The following is an 18,821-nucleotide window of genomic DNA, read 5'->3' on the forward strand; positions in this document are numbered from 1 at the left end:
TTTTCCCAGGAGCCAGGATGGGCCTTATCTGTAGTTTCTGAAACAAAAGCTTTAACATATACATTACTTGCTAGGCTTATAACTTTTTACCTTAAACTAAAATTTTCCAAGTCTTGAGTCCCCTATCAAATTGATTTGTGAAAAACTCCAACAAATGAGTGGAAACCTAGAGTTAAATAGTATGTTATTAAATCCAAATACTTTTCCCCTAAGATTAAGAAAAAGACAAAATTGCCCATTCTTGCCACTTATACTCAGCTGTTGAAACTGAGCAATGGGCAGTTGGGATTCATCATATCATTCTTCATAGTATTGTGTATGTTTCAGCTTTTTTTCAATACAATTTAGAGAAAATAACAGGTTATTTGAAAAAAAAAAAAAAAACTACTGAGTCCCGAAGTCTTGTTTTCTGTTTAGCCAAATTATTGAAGATCATGTTAGCAATACTTTTAGAATATGAAGAAATATATCTTTATATATTAGTGTTGAATTCCTTGTATAAGTAATATAGTTCAAAACTTAGAACATTATTTCTATTTGTAGTAAGTTATGTCTAGCCCTCAGAGTGATCAGAGAATTGAAGGAGCCATTTATAAGGGGGACTGGACTTCAAGAAAACCAAATTCTTTTGTTGCAGATCTTTATCAAACTTTAATGTCCAGATGTAGTTCTGAGTTACTAGGGTTTGGAAGCTATTTTCGGTGACACAAATTCAGGACCACAGATGAATTTGGTTGAGCCCTTGGAGTCTGTTTTGATTAGCTATGATCAGAAGTATACCAAAGAAGCGACCGAGGCTGGGGAATCAGGGAAGGGGTTGTTTATCGTGGTGGGTGGTAGCTGTGGTGGTGGCTGTGGTGGGTGGTAGCTGTGGTGGTGGCTGTGGTGGGTGGTGGCTGTGGTGGTGGCTATGGTGGATGGTAGCTGTGGTGGTGGGTGTGTATATTCGTGGGTGGAGGCTGTTTGTGTTTGGTTGGTAGGGGTCACAGATTTGAATTAGGGCTGGGTGCATGTCGTGTGTAAGATGATTTTAAATCAACAAAAGCCATGAGAGCAGTTTCAGTCCATCTTCCCTCTGAATAAGGAAGGCAAAAGAAGAGGAGAAGAAAGTGGCATTTAAAAAATGATTCTTCCTCTTCCCTCTGAGAGAGAGGTCCTCATTGGAGAATAACATACTTACCTAGGTCCTTCTGACAGCACTTTTCATCTTTCCAGAAACACATATGCCTGACATTTTTTTTCTCCCTTGGGGTCCGTCTCTGACCTTTCTGTGTGCCAGCATCATTATCACCATCTTTAACTCACAAAATCTGTCATTTTCAGCAAGCCTTTGTCATTCTGTTGTTCTGGGGAATACAAAAGAAGGGCCAATGCATAGTCACTGACCTTGCAGGAGTTACTGATTTTGCAATATTTTTGAGTTATGCTCACGTTTGTATATATAACACACCCCAATTAGAGGACGAAGTGAGTACAAGACAGTTACAGAAGTTCACAGGCAGCTCCAGGTGTCTGTTTGAGCTGAAATACTCTTGCAAAGTTTCACAAGTAAGGGAGAGTGTGAACAAGATCTGAAGGCTGGGTAGGATTTTGAAAGTTCCTTGCATGACCTTCAAATAAGTTTAACAAATGAAGGCAAGATTTGTATTTAAGGTTTTGTAGCTCATTGACTTTGCTCTTTTAAATAGAGCACATCTGCGTCCGGACTTTATTTCAATCCGATGAGCCGCAAGTGTTGGTGAGGGCAGATGTGCCCTGCCTCCTGCAGGGTGGTGCCAAAGAGGAGGAATGCCTCAAAGAGCTCCTGGAAATTCTCTCTCTCTGATCTAATATTCAGATGCAATATCTAATATTTATTCCCTGTCTCATTTTTTTATTCCTCAAGAACTTTAGATTGGGAAGGTATAGGCCCCAATAAAGAAAAAGTTTCCACTTCAAAGCCATCTTCTTGTACCCCCATACTCAGTGCTCAGAGGCCTGCGGGGGCCCTGTCCCTGCCCTGCGGGGGGCGCTCGCCCCAGCACACATGAGCCTCACTCATCCCCGCCAGCTCCTCCCTGGCCTCCCTTGCCTTCTGCTGAGCTTACCTGGAACTCTGTGAATTCTCAAAAGTCATATCGTGCAATTTTGTCATGTATTTTATGGAAATCATTAGTCATTACTCTTCATTCTGTGGTTCTGTGGCAGAGGTTACTAGGAAATTAGTTTCTGTGTTCCAGTGAACAAAATGAAAGTAAAGGGAGATTAATTCCTTACCCTTCTGGTTGTTCACTGTAACTTTTGCAAGAAGCAGCTATTCTCTGACCCTTTGGTTTAAGACCTCTGCATGATGCTGAGAAATGAAAAATTTCTAATTACTCCTATTTCCCTCAGTTAGAGCATTTTCCCTTTTCAGTATTTTTCAGAGCTTAGTAAGAGAGGCAGAAAGCCACATCCTACAAATAGACCAAGAGACAGGGCTGCACGTTAATTGGAGTTAAGTGATTTCTGTCAAAGCCCACAGGCAGGGAGGAGTGAGTCACAGGCTTTCTCATGTTGAGTGTGTTGCAGGTGAATTATTTCCTGGGACTGTTGGCTCTTTTCTGCTCACGTGCAGTTACATTTTAGAGCAATGACTGTTATTGAAACCCCTCCTCAGCTTTGGGCCAAGCACTATAGATACACAGTGAATTAGTCTGCTCCAAATAAAGGACACCAGATATAGTCAGTGGCTGAGAAAAACCCTTTACCAACAGATTGTACCTAACTCTGAGATTGTCATTTCAGAATAAAGATTAAACATCCATTCTCTCTGTGTTTTTGTGACCAACCTAAACTGAGGGAGTAACTAGGGAGCCCCTAGCATGGTCAGCCACAGTGAAACCTGATATTGGAGGCCCCGGAAGGGACTATTATTTGAGATGCTTTAAAATGTAGGTCCTTATTGGAGAATAAGTATTTCCTCTACAGGTGGTTGGCAAAGGGTTAATGAATGAAGGGAAATAATGTTCCTTCATCTGTATTCCTAAGTCATAGAGAAAACATTTTTTAAAGCAACTTAGCTTAATTTTTATGTAAGATTACATACAATGCAAAGCACAGATTTTAAGTGTACCATTTGGTGAGTTTTGGTAAATGTGTGTATCCCTGAAACCAGTACCGCAGGCAAGGCACAGAACAGAGCCACCGCCCAGGGTGCTCCCTCAGGCCTCCCGACGTTGTCTCACCCACCACAGGTGACCGCGCTTCTGACGGCCATCACCGGGGATCAATTTTGCCTGTTCTTAAGCTCCATAACAGTGAAATCATACGGTGCCAACATTTTTTGTGTCTGGCTTCTTTGTCTCAGCGTAAGATTTTTGAGGTTCATCCATGATGTTACACATATCGGTAGTTCATGTTTGTTTATTTTTTTAAATCACAGAACAGTATCTGTTTTTTGAATATAGCATGATAGATTTATCCCTTTTTCTGATAATGGACATGGGAGTCACTTCCAGTTGGGACCGTTATCAATAATGCTGCCAGAATACATCAGCTCATCATCATTCCTTCTACATTGTAGACCGTATTGCTCTAAGTTCATAGTCTTTTTTTATTCTTTCAACATTTATAGGATTTTTAGTGACATACTATTTCAATTCTTAATACTACTCATTATATTTTCTTTCTCCTTATCACTCTTGCTAGGGGGTTAACATTTTTATTCATCTTTTCAAACAACCAATTTTGGCTTCGTTAATTGGTCTCAGACAGATCAGAGGAGTGGAACCACTAGGAGGGAATGTTCGTGTGCACCTGTGTGTGTATTAAGGGATTTGTTACTGGACGCTGGTTGTACACAGTTGTGGGAACTACTTTAACAGTCTCTGTAAGGCTGTTTTCTTTGTGTCTGATTCTGGAGCTTGAAATCCACAGGTCAGGTGGCCAAGAAGGGAAAACCACACTCAAGAGTTAATATTAGGGTTAGTATTATAAACTCCATGTTTAATTCCACTAACCCCTCACCCTTTGTACTATTGTTATTAAGTACCTTGCATCGACAAATGTTTTAAACCTCAGTCTACCCTGCTGTGGTTTTTGCATTGGGCAGGCAGGTGATAAAGACATTAAAGAAGAGGAAAATGATTATCTTTTGTATTTACCTGCATATTAACATTTCTGATGCTTTTCGTTCCTTTCTCTAGTTCCAAGTTTCCACCTGATGTCATTTTCCTTTCATCACAAAGGGACTTTTTTTGGTGATTTATTTCTTGCCATGGAGGGCTACCAGTTGTGAATTCTCCGTTCATTCATTTATCTGAAAATGGCTTTTTTTGACAGGAATTTTTTTAAGGACAAAGATATAGAATCTGGTAGAGAATTCTGAGTTGACTTTAGTTTTCTTTCAACACTTAAAAAAGACTGTTTTCTAGGTTTCATCTTTTTGATAAGAAGTCTGATGATATTTCTTTGCACCCTTTTATGGAATGTATCTCATGTTTCTCTGGCTGCTTTCAACATTTTGTCTTCATGTTTGGCGTTCAGCAGGTTGATTATGATGGTGTAATTGTCTTTGCATTTGTCTTGCTTCTGGTTGGTGGAGATACTGAATCTAAAGTTAATGTGCTTCACCTAATTTGGAAAGTTTTTGGCCATTATTTCTTTAAGTACTTTTCTCCTCCATTTTCTCTTTTTTTTACCTCTGAGTGCGGTTTCATTTATGGTTTGGTCCACAGGATGGTGCCCCACAGGGCACGGAGGCTTCGCTCGTTCTGTGCCCCCCAGGCTTTGTCTTTATTGCCTCTGTTTTCCTGGTAGAATCGTTTCCGTTTCTTTTTCTGGCATCTCCAAACTGTTGTCAATTCTAGTAAATAGATTTTTCATTTTAGATGAAAAACGTTTGTTTTAGTTCTGGAATTTCTTTTTTTCTTGTGTTAATTATCCTTTCCTTTTCTTTAATTGTATTTATAGTAGCTGCTTTAAATTCTTTGTGAATTTTGACATTTATATAATCCTGCATTATATTTTTGTTTACTGATTTTCTTGATTTTCGTTATCTTCCTGCTTCTCCACATGTCTAGTAATTCTTCATTATGTGTTGGACACTATAATACTATATTGTAAAGCGTATTCTATGGTCTTCCTCTGAAGAGTGTTGATTTTTGTTCTAATAGGCAGTTCAATTACTGACTTAACACTTTCAACTATGAAGACTTGATTTCATGGTTTGTTGAGCATGTCTGTTTGAGTTTTCACCCTAATCTTAGGGAGCCCTAAGTCCTGGGCCTGATGCAGGGCCTTTCTGGGATTTCACTGGGAAGTTGAAATGTTGACCAAGCCCATTCGACCTGTCAGGATTCAAACTTTGACTCCCTAGCAGTGAACCAGCAGCTGCATCTCTGATACCTTTTGAGGTTTTCTTGGAGTCTCCCCTACAAATCCTCAATTATGAGGTCACTCAAGGGTTTTAAGACAGTTTATATGTGGATTTGGTATCTCCACTTTCTGGAGACACCCTACCTCCATTTCTAGCCCCCCTGTTCGTCCAAACTTAATTCTAAAACTGTAGCATTTTGCTTACCTTCTACTTACTCCCCACCACCCAGTAGGGAGTTCCCAGCAGTGACCCAGCTTTGTAAATGTTCTTATCCAGTGCAGTTTCCTTTTTCATAAGGATTGAATCTCTTCTAGTGTGGGGCCCCTTTTCCTTACTCTTCATTGTCTTACTGTAAGTATTATCTGTGGGAAGATCATTCCTAGTATAAGCTTCTCCGCCATGGTGAGTATATAATTTCTCAGCTTTTATTTGTAAAGAATTCCATGTTAAATTAATCATCCACTTCTTTTTTATTTTAATTTTTAAGTGTATTTTATCAATTACGCTATTACAGTTGTTCCATTTTCCCTCCCCTTTCTCCCCCTCTGCCCTGCACCCTGCCTCCCACCAGCCTTTAATTACCCAGTTCTTGCACAAGTAGTGCAGGTGAGCAGTCTGCCCTGGTCAACAGTCAGGGTTATTTCTGACCAGAGCTCTGACTTTCTCCTGCCTTTGGTGTGTATGCCAACTCTTTCTACTTTCGATACAGTAGCCATTTTTGGGTGGACAAGGAGAGTGAGTTTGTAATGACAGTTCTCCCTGTTCCCTGGCTGGAGAGGCGTGAGTGTGTGTAGTGTGTTCTGGGTGCTAGCACAGTGGAACGGTATCTGGTAAAGACCTTCAGGTAGTAACGACCAACGGAGGGTCAGCGTCCTCCAGGAACTGCCTCAAAAACCACAGCCCCGTCTGGCACAGACCCCTTCCTGAAACAAAAATCCAGGCATTTGAAAACCTTTGCATTTCATACTATAAAGAATTTGCATTCATACCTGTATTAGCCTTTTCTGCTTAGCAGATGACTAGCATCCCAGGGTAACACGTAGCATTTAAAAATATGTACATTATTCTCTCAACTTCGCAAGCTGCATGCCAGTGTCCAAATTTACATGGGCTTAATTAGTACTAGGGATGTTTCCTTTTCACAGGAAAGAAAACCTGCTAAGGCTTAGGAGAGGTAAAAGGAATTAAGTTATAGTACAACCTGGGTTTTGAGAGATATTTCTCGCCAAGGATATATCTAGTAGGCATAGTGTGTATGTTTCATGCCAGTGGGCTTATAGATTTGATGCAACTCTGGATAAATCAGATGAGACCTAAAAATGAAGTATCTCTCAGCCTTTCTTCAAATACATGCAAGGGCTTGGTCTGCTTTTGGGTGTTCTCACCATTCTGTCCTTCCGGCTCCATTTTTTGTTCTTTCTCTACTTCTAAGTACCAAAAGCTTATTAATCAAGGTGTCATCTTAATTCTGAATTAACTTACAATTTATTTTTTCATGCTAAAAAAGGAGAAGAGAAGCTATAATCAAGCAAACAAAACAAAACAAAAAACACAGTTCATATGAGAGAGTGAAAAAAAATTTGTCTTGATCTCCATTAAAAGAATAATCAAAGTACTTCCTCTGTGCCCAGCAGTGTCTGGGTGGCCAGTTAGAATCCCTCTTTCACCAGCAGCTGCAAAAAGCTGTAACAATTGATTCAGAAAAGGGGCACTCTATGATAACACTTATTTTTGGCAGTTTATACAATGAAAATAGCTTAGGGATATAGCCTGCCTTCTACAGTTGTTAATTCTGTATTTCTTTTATTTTCTTCTTCAGTTTCAAGAAAGAACTGCAAACACTAACACGTGCGCGCGTGCACACACACACTATATAGATAGATAGATAGATAGATAGATAGATAGATCTATATCTATATCATCTATATCTATCTCTATATCTATATATGACTGTCCTTATCAAACTGCCAGAGGTGCCTGGGGTTTGAATTTTGTTAAGGAAACTATATATATATGATAAGGACAGTCGTCAATGTGTGAGCTGTGCTTGACTCAGCTGTGCTTCAGAAGAAAAACCGAAGCGCTCATTGTTCAAGGGGAGAGGGAAGATGGGTGTGCTCCTCATTCTGTTGCAGGAAGAGGCCCCACAGCCCTCTCTTTCCTCTCCTGGGAGACCTGCTGCACGAGGGTGAGGAGCAGGGCGGTCAGGAGCGGCTGCGCCCTGCCTTGCTCACTGGAGAACAGGAGTGAATATTGCCTTCGGCCCCTAACTTGAGAACTTTTGCAGGTGAATTACACCTGCCACCTACTTCTCAGTATATTTTCTTAATTCTAGATGACTGAGGATGCATCAGAATCTTGTCAGTACTGTGTATTATTTTTAAAAATATCGTACAGAAATATATATGTATACATGTTTTCTGAAAATACAGCACTGGTGAACCCTTTTTTTAATTTGATGTATAAAGTTACCATTCTCCCAGTTTAATGACTATGTGTATTAATCATACCTGGATACCCTATTAGTTTTAGGTGTGCATCATAGTGATGATGTACATCATGGCATGCACAGTAAGGCTAGTTACCATCAGTCACCATAGAGGGTTACTACAGTGTTATTGACTGTATTCCCTATGCTGTATATTGCCTCCCTGTGTCTTTTTCATTTTATAACTGGAAGTTTGTACCTCTTAATTCCCTTCACCTCTTTTATCTGCACACTATTTGCAGATGCTCATTTAAGTACAGCAGTATTTGTTGAATGAGTCGGTGACAGGTTTTGGGGTTTTTTTAAATAATGTCTTTACTGAGATATAATTTGCATATAATACAGTTCATATAATTCAGTAGCTTTATGTATGTTTATACAGTTGTGCAGCCATTACCACAATCAATTTTAGGACATTTTCATTGACTTAAAAAGAAATTCAATACCTATTAACTATCATTACCTTCCTTCCAATCTCCCTTTTCCCTAGTCCTAAGCAACCACTGACTTACTTTCTGTCTTTCTAGATGCTTATCCTGGATATTTCATGTAATATGTAGTCTTTTGTTAGTGCCTTTTTTCACTTAAACTCATTTTTTCAAGGCTGATCCATGCTGTAGCACAAACCACTACCTCATTCCTTTTTAATGGCTAAATAATATTTCACTGTCTGGGTAGACCACATTTTGTCTATTCATTCATCAATTTGTGAATGTTGGGTTTATTTCCACTGTTCAACTTCTGGCCCTTATGAATAATGCTACTGTGAACTTTTGTGCTGGTATAGTTTTACATTTTCTTGAGTATATACCTGGGATCAGAATTGCTGGGTCAAATGGTAGATAACACTGTAACTTTTTAAAGAAATACTAGCTTTTTTTTTTACAGAACAGCTACACCATTTAATATTTCTACCAGCAGTGCTTGAAGGTTCTGATTTTTCCACATCCTTGCCAATGCTTATTATTACCTGAATTTTTTTATTACAATCCTTTCAGTGGGTGAAGTTGCATCTCACTCTTGTCTTCATTCACATTTCCCTGATGACCAAGAATGGGGAGCTTTTTAAATTTTTTCATGTCAGTAGCAGGTATTCAACCCCAGCCCTTTTCTGCCTGCTGCACATGCGTGTGTCTGGATGTGAGATGACCAACCTTTTCTGCCTGAACATTCCCAGGACTCACATGCTTTTATTACAGCAGTGCCGGGGGTCTCTCAGGGCGGAGGGCTGGTCTGTGTGTGCGCAACAGTCTTGTAAACCCCACCCCTTCTACTGAGAATCTTAACCCTGGGCCCTCCTTTATAATGCTGTTCTATAACAAAAGGAAAAACCTTATTAATGCTAGCATATTAATATTAGATTATTTATGCTGTCCTTTGTAATACCATCTGTCATTTATTATTATTTTTTGCAGGATCTGCAAAATGATAAATTAGTGACAAAGGGTATGACAAAGACCAGCATAAATAATCCAGGGTTGTTTGACTGTCACTGTGATTTGAAATTTTATGACATTGATTATCCTCGGCAGTGTGTTTTGTTCGTGGCGGTCCTCACAACTTCATTCTTTTTATCTATCAGTTCCATTCTCGAAAAGTGGTGCATGCTTGTGAAACTGTGTGTACTGAATAGGACTCTCTTGCTGACTTCCTTCGTGCCCACAGTGTTTGTACACGGGCAGTAGTGCAGAAGCACATGGGTGAGGCCCTTGGAGGTGCTTATTTAGAGAGAAGTGAGAACTTGTTATTTTATTCTTCAGTATTGACCTGTCAGGCTTCTAGTGCAGCACACAAAGGTGGTGGTGGTGGCAGTGTTGTGCCTTTTAATACCTAGAAACTGTGTAGTGGAAGTGATCTGGACTCAGAAGACAGAGGTCTGGTTGTAACGTGTAGAATGCTTTGCACAGGGGAGGTGCTTAATGAATTGTCTTGAATCAGTGAATGAGCAAGGCATTGCATTTCTCTAAGCCTTGATTGTATGAATGAAGAAAAGTGAACAGTCCCTTGCATCTCTAAAACTTTTTGGTACAAAGATCGCATTCCCAGCTTCTTAGGTTAAAAATAAAAACAATGAAATAAGCAACTCTTTTCAAGGTGCCTGGTATGCGTCCTTGAGGGTGTGTCTGTAGGTCTCACCCATTGCAGGATGCGGCTCCCCGAGTGGGCCTCTGATGGGCCCTGGCACTGGGTCATGTGTACTTGACTCAGTTTTAGAAATTAAATCATTTTTCTCCTAACGCCAATGTAAAGTGGCCCTAAGTGAATATTGGTCAAGCTGAGAATGACTGGTGAGGTCATTTTTAATGGGAGAATATATTTCACTGTGGCTGATTTCTGTCCGATTTATTGCTCTTAACTCCTGGTGCAAGGCTCATGATGGAGGTTCTGGCAGGAGCTTGGTCTCCAGGCTGAGCACAGCGGCTGAGCCGGTTCCTGGCTGGCGCGGACAGCCTGGCACCGTGGCGTGCTCCTGTGGGCGCCCTACGGAACCATCTGATAACTGAGGCCGCATGTTCCTCTCAGCTGTTGCAAGAGAAACACTGCGTTATCCAATACACAGAGCGGAATCACTGGGGGCCCTTTATCTGTGAGAGGAGATATGTGCGGGGTACGTTTGGGCTGAATTGAGCCCTCATTCATGAAGATGGTTATCTTAGCTATTGGCAGAGGAACTGGATGAGGAAACTGAACTCCATTTCCTGAAATTTCCTGGGGCAGACAGATGATTTTTTTTCGATTTCTGGGTTTTTTTTAAACCTACTTTTTCTCCCTCCCCTCCTCACCCCCCCCTCATTTAAAACTGCAATGATGAAAGAAGCAGACACCCTTAACCTCTCAGGTGCGTGGCCAGTTCTAAATAAAAAATTAACGGTACCACATTCTACAAGTTCTTAAAGTGCCATTTAAAACACTTGTTATCTTCGCTGTAATTAATGTATGGAAAAATGAGCCTGACAAGGAGGCTGTCTGGCAGAGCGAACTCTCACTCTGAAGTAGCCGTCTTCCATGCAGAGCCTGCTTACAACCACCTGCTTCTTCTCTGTGCAGAACGGGGGTGGCAGGCGACACCCGACCGCTGGCCTGGTTTGTTTGGCCTCTTTCTATAAACGTGTTTCTGGTCTCTTTAGTTCAGCAGTGAGGTATAGTTATCATGAACTGTAAATAAGTTTCTAATAGGTGGGTGTTTTATGATGTTGCATATTAATAGTTGATGATGTGTTAAAAAACATAAAGGCTAAAAGATAAAGCATCCTTGTGTGGTACCCAGTGGATCTTGTGTTTGTTTTGTGAATACACAGTGGGATTTGTAACCCACGGCTCCAGGCCATGTGTGGCCCAGCGTGGCTATGAGTACGGCCCAACACAAAATCATAAATTTACTTAAAATATTATGACATTTTTTTGGTAATTACATGTTGCAGTGTATTTAATGTGTGGCCCAAGACCAATTTTCTTCCATTGCGGCTTAGAGATGCCAAAAGTTTAGACACATATTAATCATTAAGATCATATCTAGCAAAACCATAAACCTCTCTTTTTAAATACCAACAAGGTGTGAATGCCAGTAATACTCGGGAGATAAACCACTTCCCCTCTCTTTGCATCAGAAATGATTCGTGTGTCACTGCCCTACCCCCCATTTCTCTATGTCGAACCCAAGTTCCTTCCCGTTGTGTTTAGTGTGTGTCCAGAACTGGGAATTCCTGGTTCAGTGATTCCGAAGGAGGACTTCCCACTCCTTTCCTCTGTGACGTTTTCTCCCCTCTTCACTTTTCAAGAACTTAGGCTCTTCATTCCTTTGTTACATTTGTTCATTCGTTGGTTTAAAATATATACTACGGAGTTGCCCGTGGGCCAGGCACTGAGTTGGGCACTGGGCCCGGGCACTGAGGGTGTTGTCTCACCTCCCAGGAGCGCAGTGCATGGGGAGGGGCTCTGCTGCCAGGTGCCTCACTCTGTCGTGTGTGGTCCCACCTCCCCCACACCCCGAGCTGTGGTGAGCGCCTTGAGGACAGAGCATGCCTTTCAAGGATGCAGCTTTGACATTTCAGCACATGGCAAACAGCAGGCTCTTGGAGATGTTCCAGGTGACTTGCAGGCTGAGTTTGGAAGCAGACACCAAGGATTTTAAAGTTTCTCTTCTTCAAACTATTAGATAGTCGACTGTCCTCCTTTCTCAGGAGGATATGGGTACCGCTCCATGCGCTCATGTACTCGACAGCGCTTTAGAAGGGCAGCTGCTCTATCGAGGGAGGTAGTTCTCATTCACTTTGGTTTCCTGTGTCGCCCTCTCACTGTTCTCACTGTGTCCCTGAGCCATCGTCACTTCTGTCCTCGCTGCCCTCCTCTCTCCCCACTTTCCTTCCTCCCTCAGAGGCAGAGGAAAGCATGAGTCAAAAAATGTGTGTGTGGTTTCCTATCTCTGTCCTGTGGCTTCCAAGTACATGTATCGCCTCTGTGTTTGTGCACTAGGACAGCCGGGGGCCTGGCTCCACACTTCACAGGAACGGCCCACCCTGGGCGTGTCTGTGACATCTGTGGCTGCTTCTGCTCCTACCATCCATGTCCTTCCAGAAACAATCATTTTTGGTAACAGGGAAAGTGTCCTGTTAGATTAAACCCGGCATTGAGCCCCTCCTGCATTGTGTGAGTCCTGGTGACTGATAAAGCAACAGAGTTTTCATACCTGTGTTGTCTGCCTCTTGTGTGACGCCTGGTTGACAATACCACAGAATCAGTGCACAAGCGAGGTCTTCAGGGAAAGATGCAACGTGGGCTGGTGTGTGAGAGTAAGGAATGAAACTGGATCCTAAGCAGTAGTAAGAGCCAAGCTTCATTGCTTACATTAACATCTTTTTTCCCTTGCCCTTTCACCCTTTAAAAAATGGGGTGCTGGAGAGCATGGGGTGACTAGCAGAGAGAAGATTTTACTAACGTATCTTGGCAGAATCCTGTCTCCTCCTTTTGAAGGGGCCTTGTGCACAGTAAGGTAAATCTCCCCTGAAAAGCAGTAACATTAATCTGAATTTTTGGTTTTCAACCAAACTTAAATTGGAGGCTCTTCCACAGGTAGGAAAGTGTCCTGTGGACTCCAGCTAACAAAAACATTATGTTTTGAATCTTTCTCATTGTGATGAAAACAAAATGGGGAGCTGCCCTCTGAGAGGAGCTGGGAGGCGATGAGGGTCTCACCCGGTCACTGGTGCTGGGGTTCGGAGCAGCCCTGGCCCAGGCTGGGGAGGCAGCTGGAAGCACCTGATTCTCCCTTTCACAGATCTCTCCTACCCCAGGGCCTCAAGCCACTAATACCGAGCTTTTGGAATTCATTGTGTATTCATCCCTGTCACTGTGTAACTAAGTAGAAGATTCATCGTAAGAAAATGGAATTGCAGAGGAGACCCTGTTGGATGAGTTGAGAAATGGCTGGTTGGAGGAGCAGGAAAAAGCCTGGCCTGGCAGGGGTCTCAGCTCCGTCTGGTTCTCCCCGAGCAAAGAGGCAGAGCCAGGGTGCCCGTGGAACACGGTGTGCCGCACAGTCAGACAGTACTCCCGAGTGCCTGGTGACAGGGCAGAAAGTCGTCACCTTCCCGTAAAGTCCTCAAGGCTTAGGAGGCATGATGGGCAAATGGGGGAAAAAAGAGCGTGTGATTGTTCACAGCCAGGGTGGCGCTGAATGCTGACTGAGTGTGGGGAAGACTGGGACCGTTTCTCCCAGAGGAGGTGGGGCCTGAGCGGGGTCTCACGGGAGGGGCTTCACCGAGTGGGAGGCAGAAGGGCGTGAGAAGGCACTGGCAGTGCCTGGCGTTCCTGGCCCAGCGTTCCTGGCACTGGCAGAGGATCCTGCAGGTGGCCTTTAAAAAGTCATTTCAATAGGTCTTAGCAGAAACGAGGCTTCTCATTTTGGAACTCTCTTAGCATAGCAGACATAGGGCGTTTGTGCCTGTTTTTGTAAATAAAGTTTTACTGGAGCACGACCATGTCCATTCTTCCCTCTATTGTCTGTGGCTGCGTTGCTGGTACAAACCTGAGTAGGTGGTTGTGACAGAGACCATGTGGCCTGCCGAGCCTCAAACATGGATCATATGGTCCTTGATGGTCAGTGTTTGCTGACTCTTGACGTAACATTTTTATTCCTTAAAACTCCTAGTGAAGAGGACACACATTGACAGCAGCCAGGCTTCCCTGCAGACATTCATGGACCTGTTAGTTTAACCACCCAGTGATTTCTCTTCACCTCCCACATTACACCTGCAACTCCGTAGCTTCTAGTTTTGATGACTTCTGGCTCTGAACATCTGGAACTGGAATACTATGTGAAGAAAGGGAGGCATTTCATCCTAAGTCCCCCTTAAATGTTTGATCACCCCAATTCCCAGCTGTTTTTTACTCAGTCTAATTTCTTACAACCAACTTCTGCCGCTGCTGCTGCTGCTTATTTGCTTGGTAAAATGTTGCCAAGCAAAATCGAATTAAAAGTAGTGATAGGAGCCATAGTCACTGCAAAGCATCAGTATTCGCTGGTGAGGCAGTCCATTTGATAAGTGGGTTGTGGAGCTGGCTGTTCCTTACAAGTAAGTGAGAGAGAGTCTGTTTTCAGAAGCGGCAGTACATTTGAAATGCTGCTTTCTTGGATATGGTGACTGGCAGTTGTGTCGAATTACACAGCAAATGCCAACTTTAAGCATCCGCTCTGTTCAGTGTTATCAGCTGTTAGGAGTGCTAGACTTTACAAATATTAACCTATTAAATAAGAGCTGGGTGAAATAGAGGTGTAGTTATTCCCATTCTGTGGATGGGGAAACAGGCTCTGCCAAGATAAATACGTTCCAAGTTAACTGTTACATGGCACTGCTTCTGATCTGTGATAAGGAAGTACTAATTTTTCAGCTTCCTTAGGAAGTAGAAAACACTGAACCAAGGGGTTCTCTGTTTCAGACTATCAGAAGAACTGATTTTCAAGAAAAGATACCACTAGCCCTCCCCTCCCCACCTTTAGCACTTTCCTCTCTTCTAGCCCCAGCAGCCGCCGACATCACTTCCATACCACTGTCAAATGATATCGCGGCCTGGGGTCCAGTTTCTCATTGGTCCTTTGTAAAGATAGAAAACTGTTAGCAGGACGTAATGGTGACATTGTCCAAGCAATGGAAAATATAGTAGGTCCAGAAAGTATAGGACATTTAGGGTTGTCCTAACATACATCTCGAATGTATGTCAGGACATACATTTGTTTAGGACATTCCTAAACAAAAATCTGATTGTAACCTTCCCTCCTTAAAAACCTTTCAGAGATCTGCCAAGCCCTTGGTATAAGGACCAGAGTCTATCTTGGTACTTGAGGTCTTTCTGATTTGGGTTGAACCTGCTTTTTCTGTCTGACCTCTCGGCACCTCCCACTGTCATTGCAGTCAGAGTAGGTCCCTGCATTTACAACCAACCACCTTAGTTCCTGAACATCATCTCTACCTTGTCCCTCTACCTGGCTCACTCCTACTTCCCCTTCACATCCCAGCTAAGCTGTAGCTGGATTCAAGAGGGAGGTCTTTGACTCTCAGAGTGGGATGGGTGTCCTTCCCTTGCCCCTCCCAAACATGATGTCACTCATACTGCTGTTCAGTTGTTTAATTATTCATCTGCTGTTCACCCCTAAACCGTAAGCTTCTTAAAGGCATTCTTTTTGGTTTGATTCTGTAGTTACAAGGAATAGGAGCCGATGTGAGCTAGCTAGTTGAAAGGGAGCTTACCGTGAGGAAATAATTGAAGCAGTAAGGAGATCTTCAAGGAAATTTAAGACCTGAGTCCCTAAGAGGCTCCGCTCACAGTACCTAATGGCTTTCTGCTCCTCCACCCACTAACTCTGTCTCCTGCCGGCTGCCTCAGCCCTAGCACACGTCTCCACGAAGCTGCTCGCGAGCTCAGCCTGTCAGCATGGCCTGGCATCAGCCCTGCCAGCCCGCAGGCCCTCCTAATCCTGCGGCTCTATTTCCTGCTCCTTACTTCTTTGGTTTCTCAGTTTCCCAGTTGTAGATTTCCAAGCAACCGCTCTGGTTGATGTGGCTCACCCATTCAAACTGGGCCACACACATCCTGCAGGTGGCCTGTCCTCACTGCACAGCAGTCAGACCTTTTGCTAGCAGAGGGGTTGCACAGGTCAGCACACGGCTACCACTGCGATTCTCATTTCAATTTCTCTTCCTGCACCTTGCTTGCAAGGGTGCTAGGCTTCGTTTCATGAACTTCATATATCCTTTGTTCTTTTCATTCTTTACAGATATCATTAATGGAGCTCAAGAAAAATGTGTATTGCCTCCTATGGATGGCTACCCCCACTGTGAGGGGAAAATCAAGGTAAGGCTGAAGTATTGAGTATTCATTTCCATCATCCTCATTCGACACTAATTCGCCCTTCCTTAAAGGGTGAGTGAGCCCTTTAAGGGAGTCATTTAAGGGCTATTTCAGTCCTGCCTGTTTGGGGCTGTGGTCATGACAACCCTTCCCTGCCACTGCCAACTCTGTGAGGTCAGTCAACAGTGGCTCTGACTGGTCAGACTGAAGGAGCCTGGACCATTTCAGGCGCCTGCTGTGTCTTTGATGCTGCCTTTCCCTTGCTTTCCCAGCCTTCAGCAGGTGATCTTTCAAGGGCCAGTGACAAGGGGTTGCCATTATTTAGTGTCCAGCTTCTTTCTCTCAGTCCCTAGGCCCAGAGGTCTCTAGATTGTCATTTAAATGTCACATTTGCATTTGCTGTTGAATACCCAGAGACACTAGGCCGCTTTTCTAGTCTTCATATTTTTTTAAAAATCTTATTTACATGGCCTGTCATTGGGCAGACCGCTCCCCTGCTCAGTAGTTGCCAGAGAAGAGTCTCGGTTCAGGAGTAAGGTTAGGGTGGTGGGGCCCAGCCCCAGGAACACTTCCACGGTCTCTGTGTGGGACTCCTGTGCTCATTCGTACGCTGCCTTCTGGGCACTGTGCTCCTGCTGGTGAAACCGGCTTTCTGGGGAGGGGATTTTGATGCCAGGGTCCCATGAGGCACTTGCTCGTGATAAAGCTCCCCTAGCTATTGATTGCCTCTCCTGGGATTCGCTGTCTGAAGTGCCTGTGACCTCTCTACTCTGAGCACATCTCAAGGCCCAGCCCAAGTCCCAGTGTGTCTGTGGATCATGCAGGAGCTGAGTCTGTCATCCTGACCGCAGCTAAGTGACCGAGCTTAAGCCTCCACTTGAGCCATGCACATGTTCTCCCCCTCTGTCAGGAGACGGGCAGGGTCACCAGGAACGGGCTGTTCAGAGATGTTCTTACCTGGCTCTTGTCGTTTCAGTGGATGAAAGATATGTGGCGCTCGGATCCCTGCTACGCAGACTACGGAGTGGATGGGTCCACCTGCTCTTTTTTTATTTACCTCAGTGAGGTGAGTGGCTTTGGAGGGGTAGATGTGCGTGGTTAAGTAGGTTTTGCAGACGAGCCTAGAATTCAAAGAGCTTGAAAACGTGTATTGTTTTTACGTGGTAGACCTGTAGTTTTCCTCTCTATGACTCTCCTCTGCACCCCACATAGAGTGACATTCTTTTTTAATTTGACAGAAAACAGGCATAGCTAACTAATTTTTTCTAAAAACCATTCTAAATCATTGAGCGTACGTTGAATGCATGCACATGGCTCTGCAAGCATCACCACCGTCCATCCATCTTCAGAGCCCCCGTCCTGTCCACGTGAAACTGCCCATTCAACAGTAACCTTCTGTCCCCTTCTCCTTCCAGCCCCTGGCAGCTACCGTTTTGCTCTCTATGACCTTGGCTACTCCAAGTACTCACATAGGTGGAATCGTATAGTTCCAGATTCTCCCCGTCCTTGTCAGCACTTGTTATTTGGTGGGGGTTTTGTTTGTTTGTTTGTTTGTTTGTTTGTGAGTAGCCATCTTAATGGAGGTGAGGGACTCTCATTGTGGTTGCGGTTTGCATTTCCTTAATAATTATCGATGCTTGAGCATCTTTTCATGTGTTTATTGGTTGAGTTAGCTATTTACTTATAGACTGTACTAATTACTTTTGCCTTTTTCCTCTTTTTTATTTAAAACAATTTTTTTTAAATCCTCACCCAAGGATATGTTTATTGATTTTTAGAGAAGGGAAAGGGGGGCTGGGGAGGGGAGAGAGAGAGCAACGTCAGTGAGAGGGAAACAGCCCCTGGAAGTCTCAGATCAGTTGCCTCCCATATGCGCCCTGAGTGGGGATTGAACTCTCAACCTTTCTGTGTATGGGGGTGATGCTCCAACCAATTGAGCTACCCAATCAGAGCACCTTTTTTTTTTCTTTTGAGTTTTATTTTTTGTACCCTTGAATTAAAATGACAGACTTTTTAAATTTGTTCCTCTTTGTTAAGGGCTTGCAGAGCAATTTGTAGACCACAAGCTTTAATGAATTTCCATTATTTTTAGGAAAGTTGAGCAGATGGAATAGAGTTAAGACATCATCCCAGGCAAGGTACTGGGGAAGAGCTGAGTAGGACAGACTCTCTGGCTTCCCCTCCGCCCCCCCCATGGAGACGGGTGTGGCTAATTTCAGAGCATGTGCACTTGCAGGCTCTTGGCTGCCATTTCTTTTTCATTCTCTCCTCCAGTTTGTGTGCAGTTGCCCTTTGACAAATAGTGGCTAACACCTCCCTGGGGCTGCCATGCACGAGGAGAATGGCTCCATTATGAGGCTGAATGAAATGCTTTTTCCATAGTTTTCTCTAGGACTCAAGGCCCTCTTCTCTGTGGCATAAAGGTATCAGGGACGGCTTTTGGGGGATAGAGGCCAAACCAGTATACTTTAGGCATATGGCCCTGGATTCTGTGGGTTGTTCTTCTCCTGCACCTTTACTTCTCTTGCCTCCGTAAGACCAAGTCTGACCTTTTGTTTTTTTTGGACAGGTGCCCCATGCCTCCCCAGGGGATCATGTCTGAGCTAAGACAGTTAAAATGCCTCTTGGAAATTAAAAGCACAGAGGATT

General features: G+C 43.4%; 1 protein-coding gene across 10 annotated transcripts in view; it reads left to right on the top strand.

Moving 5' to 3' along the window:
• MGAT5 (alpha-1,6-mannosylglycoprotein 6-beta-N-acetylglucosaminyltransferase) overlaps positions 1–18,821 on the top strand; it is a 346,996-nt gene that overhangs the window by 181,419 nt on the left and 146,756 nt on the right. For all 10 annotated transcript variants that reach the window (XM_053666802.1, XM_053666810.1, XM_053666815.1 and 7 more), the window contains 2 exons: positions 16,099–16,175; positions 17,149–17,238. In XM_053666802.1, coding sequence (XP_053522777.1) covers positions 16,099–16,175; positions 17,149–17,238 — 167 coding nt within the window. The remainder of the gene's footprint in view (positions 1–16,098; positions 16,176–17,148; positions 17,239–18,821) is intronic.

Source organism: Artibeus jamaicensis, unplaced genomic scaffold (genome assembly GCF_021234435.1).
Source record: "Artibeus jamaicensis isolate MK-2021 breed Jamaican fruit bat unplaced genomic scaffold, CSHL_Jam_final contig_1284, whole genome shotgun sequence".
Classification (NCBI taxonomy): Eukaryota; Metazoa; Chordata; class Mammalia; order Chiroptera; family Phyllostomidae; genus Artibeus; species Artibeus jamaicensis.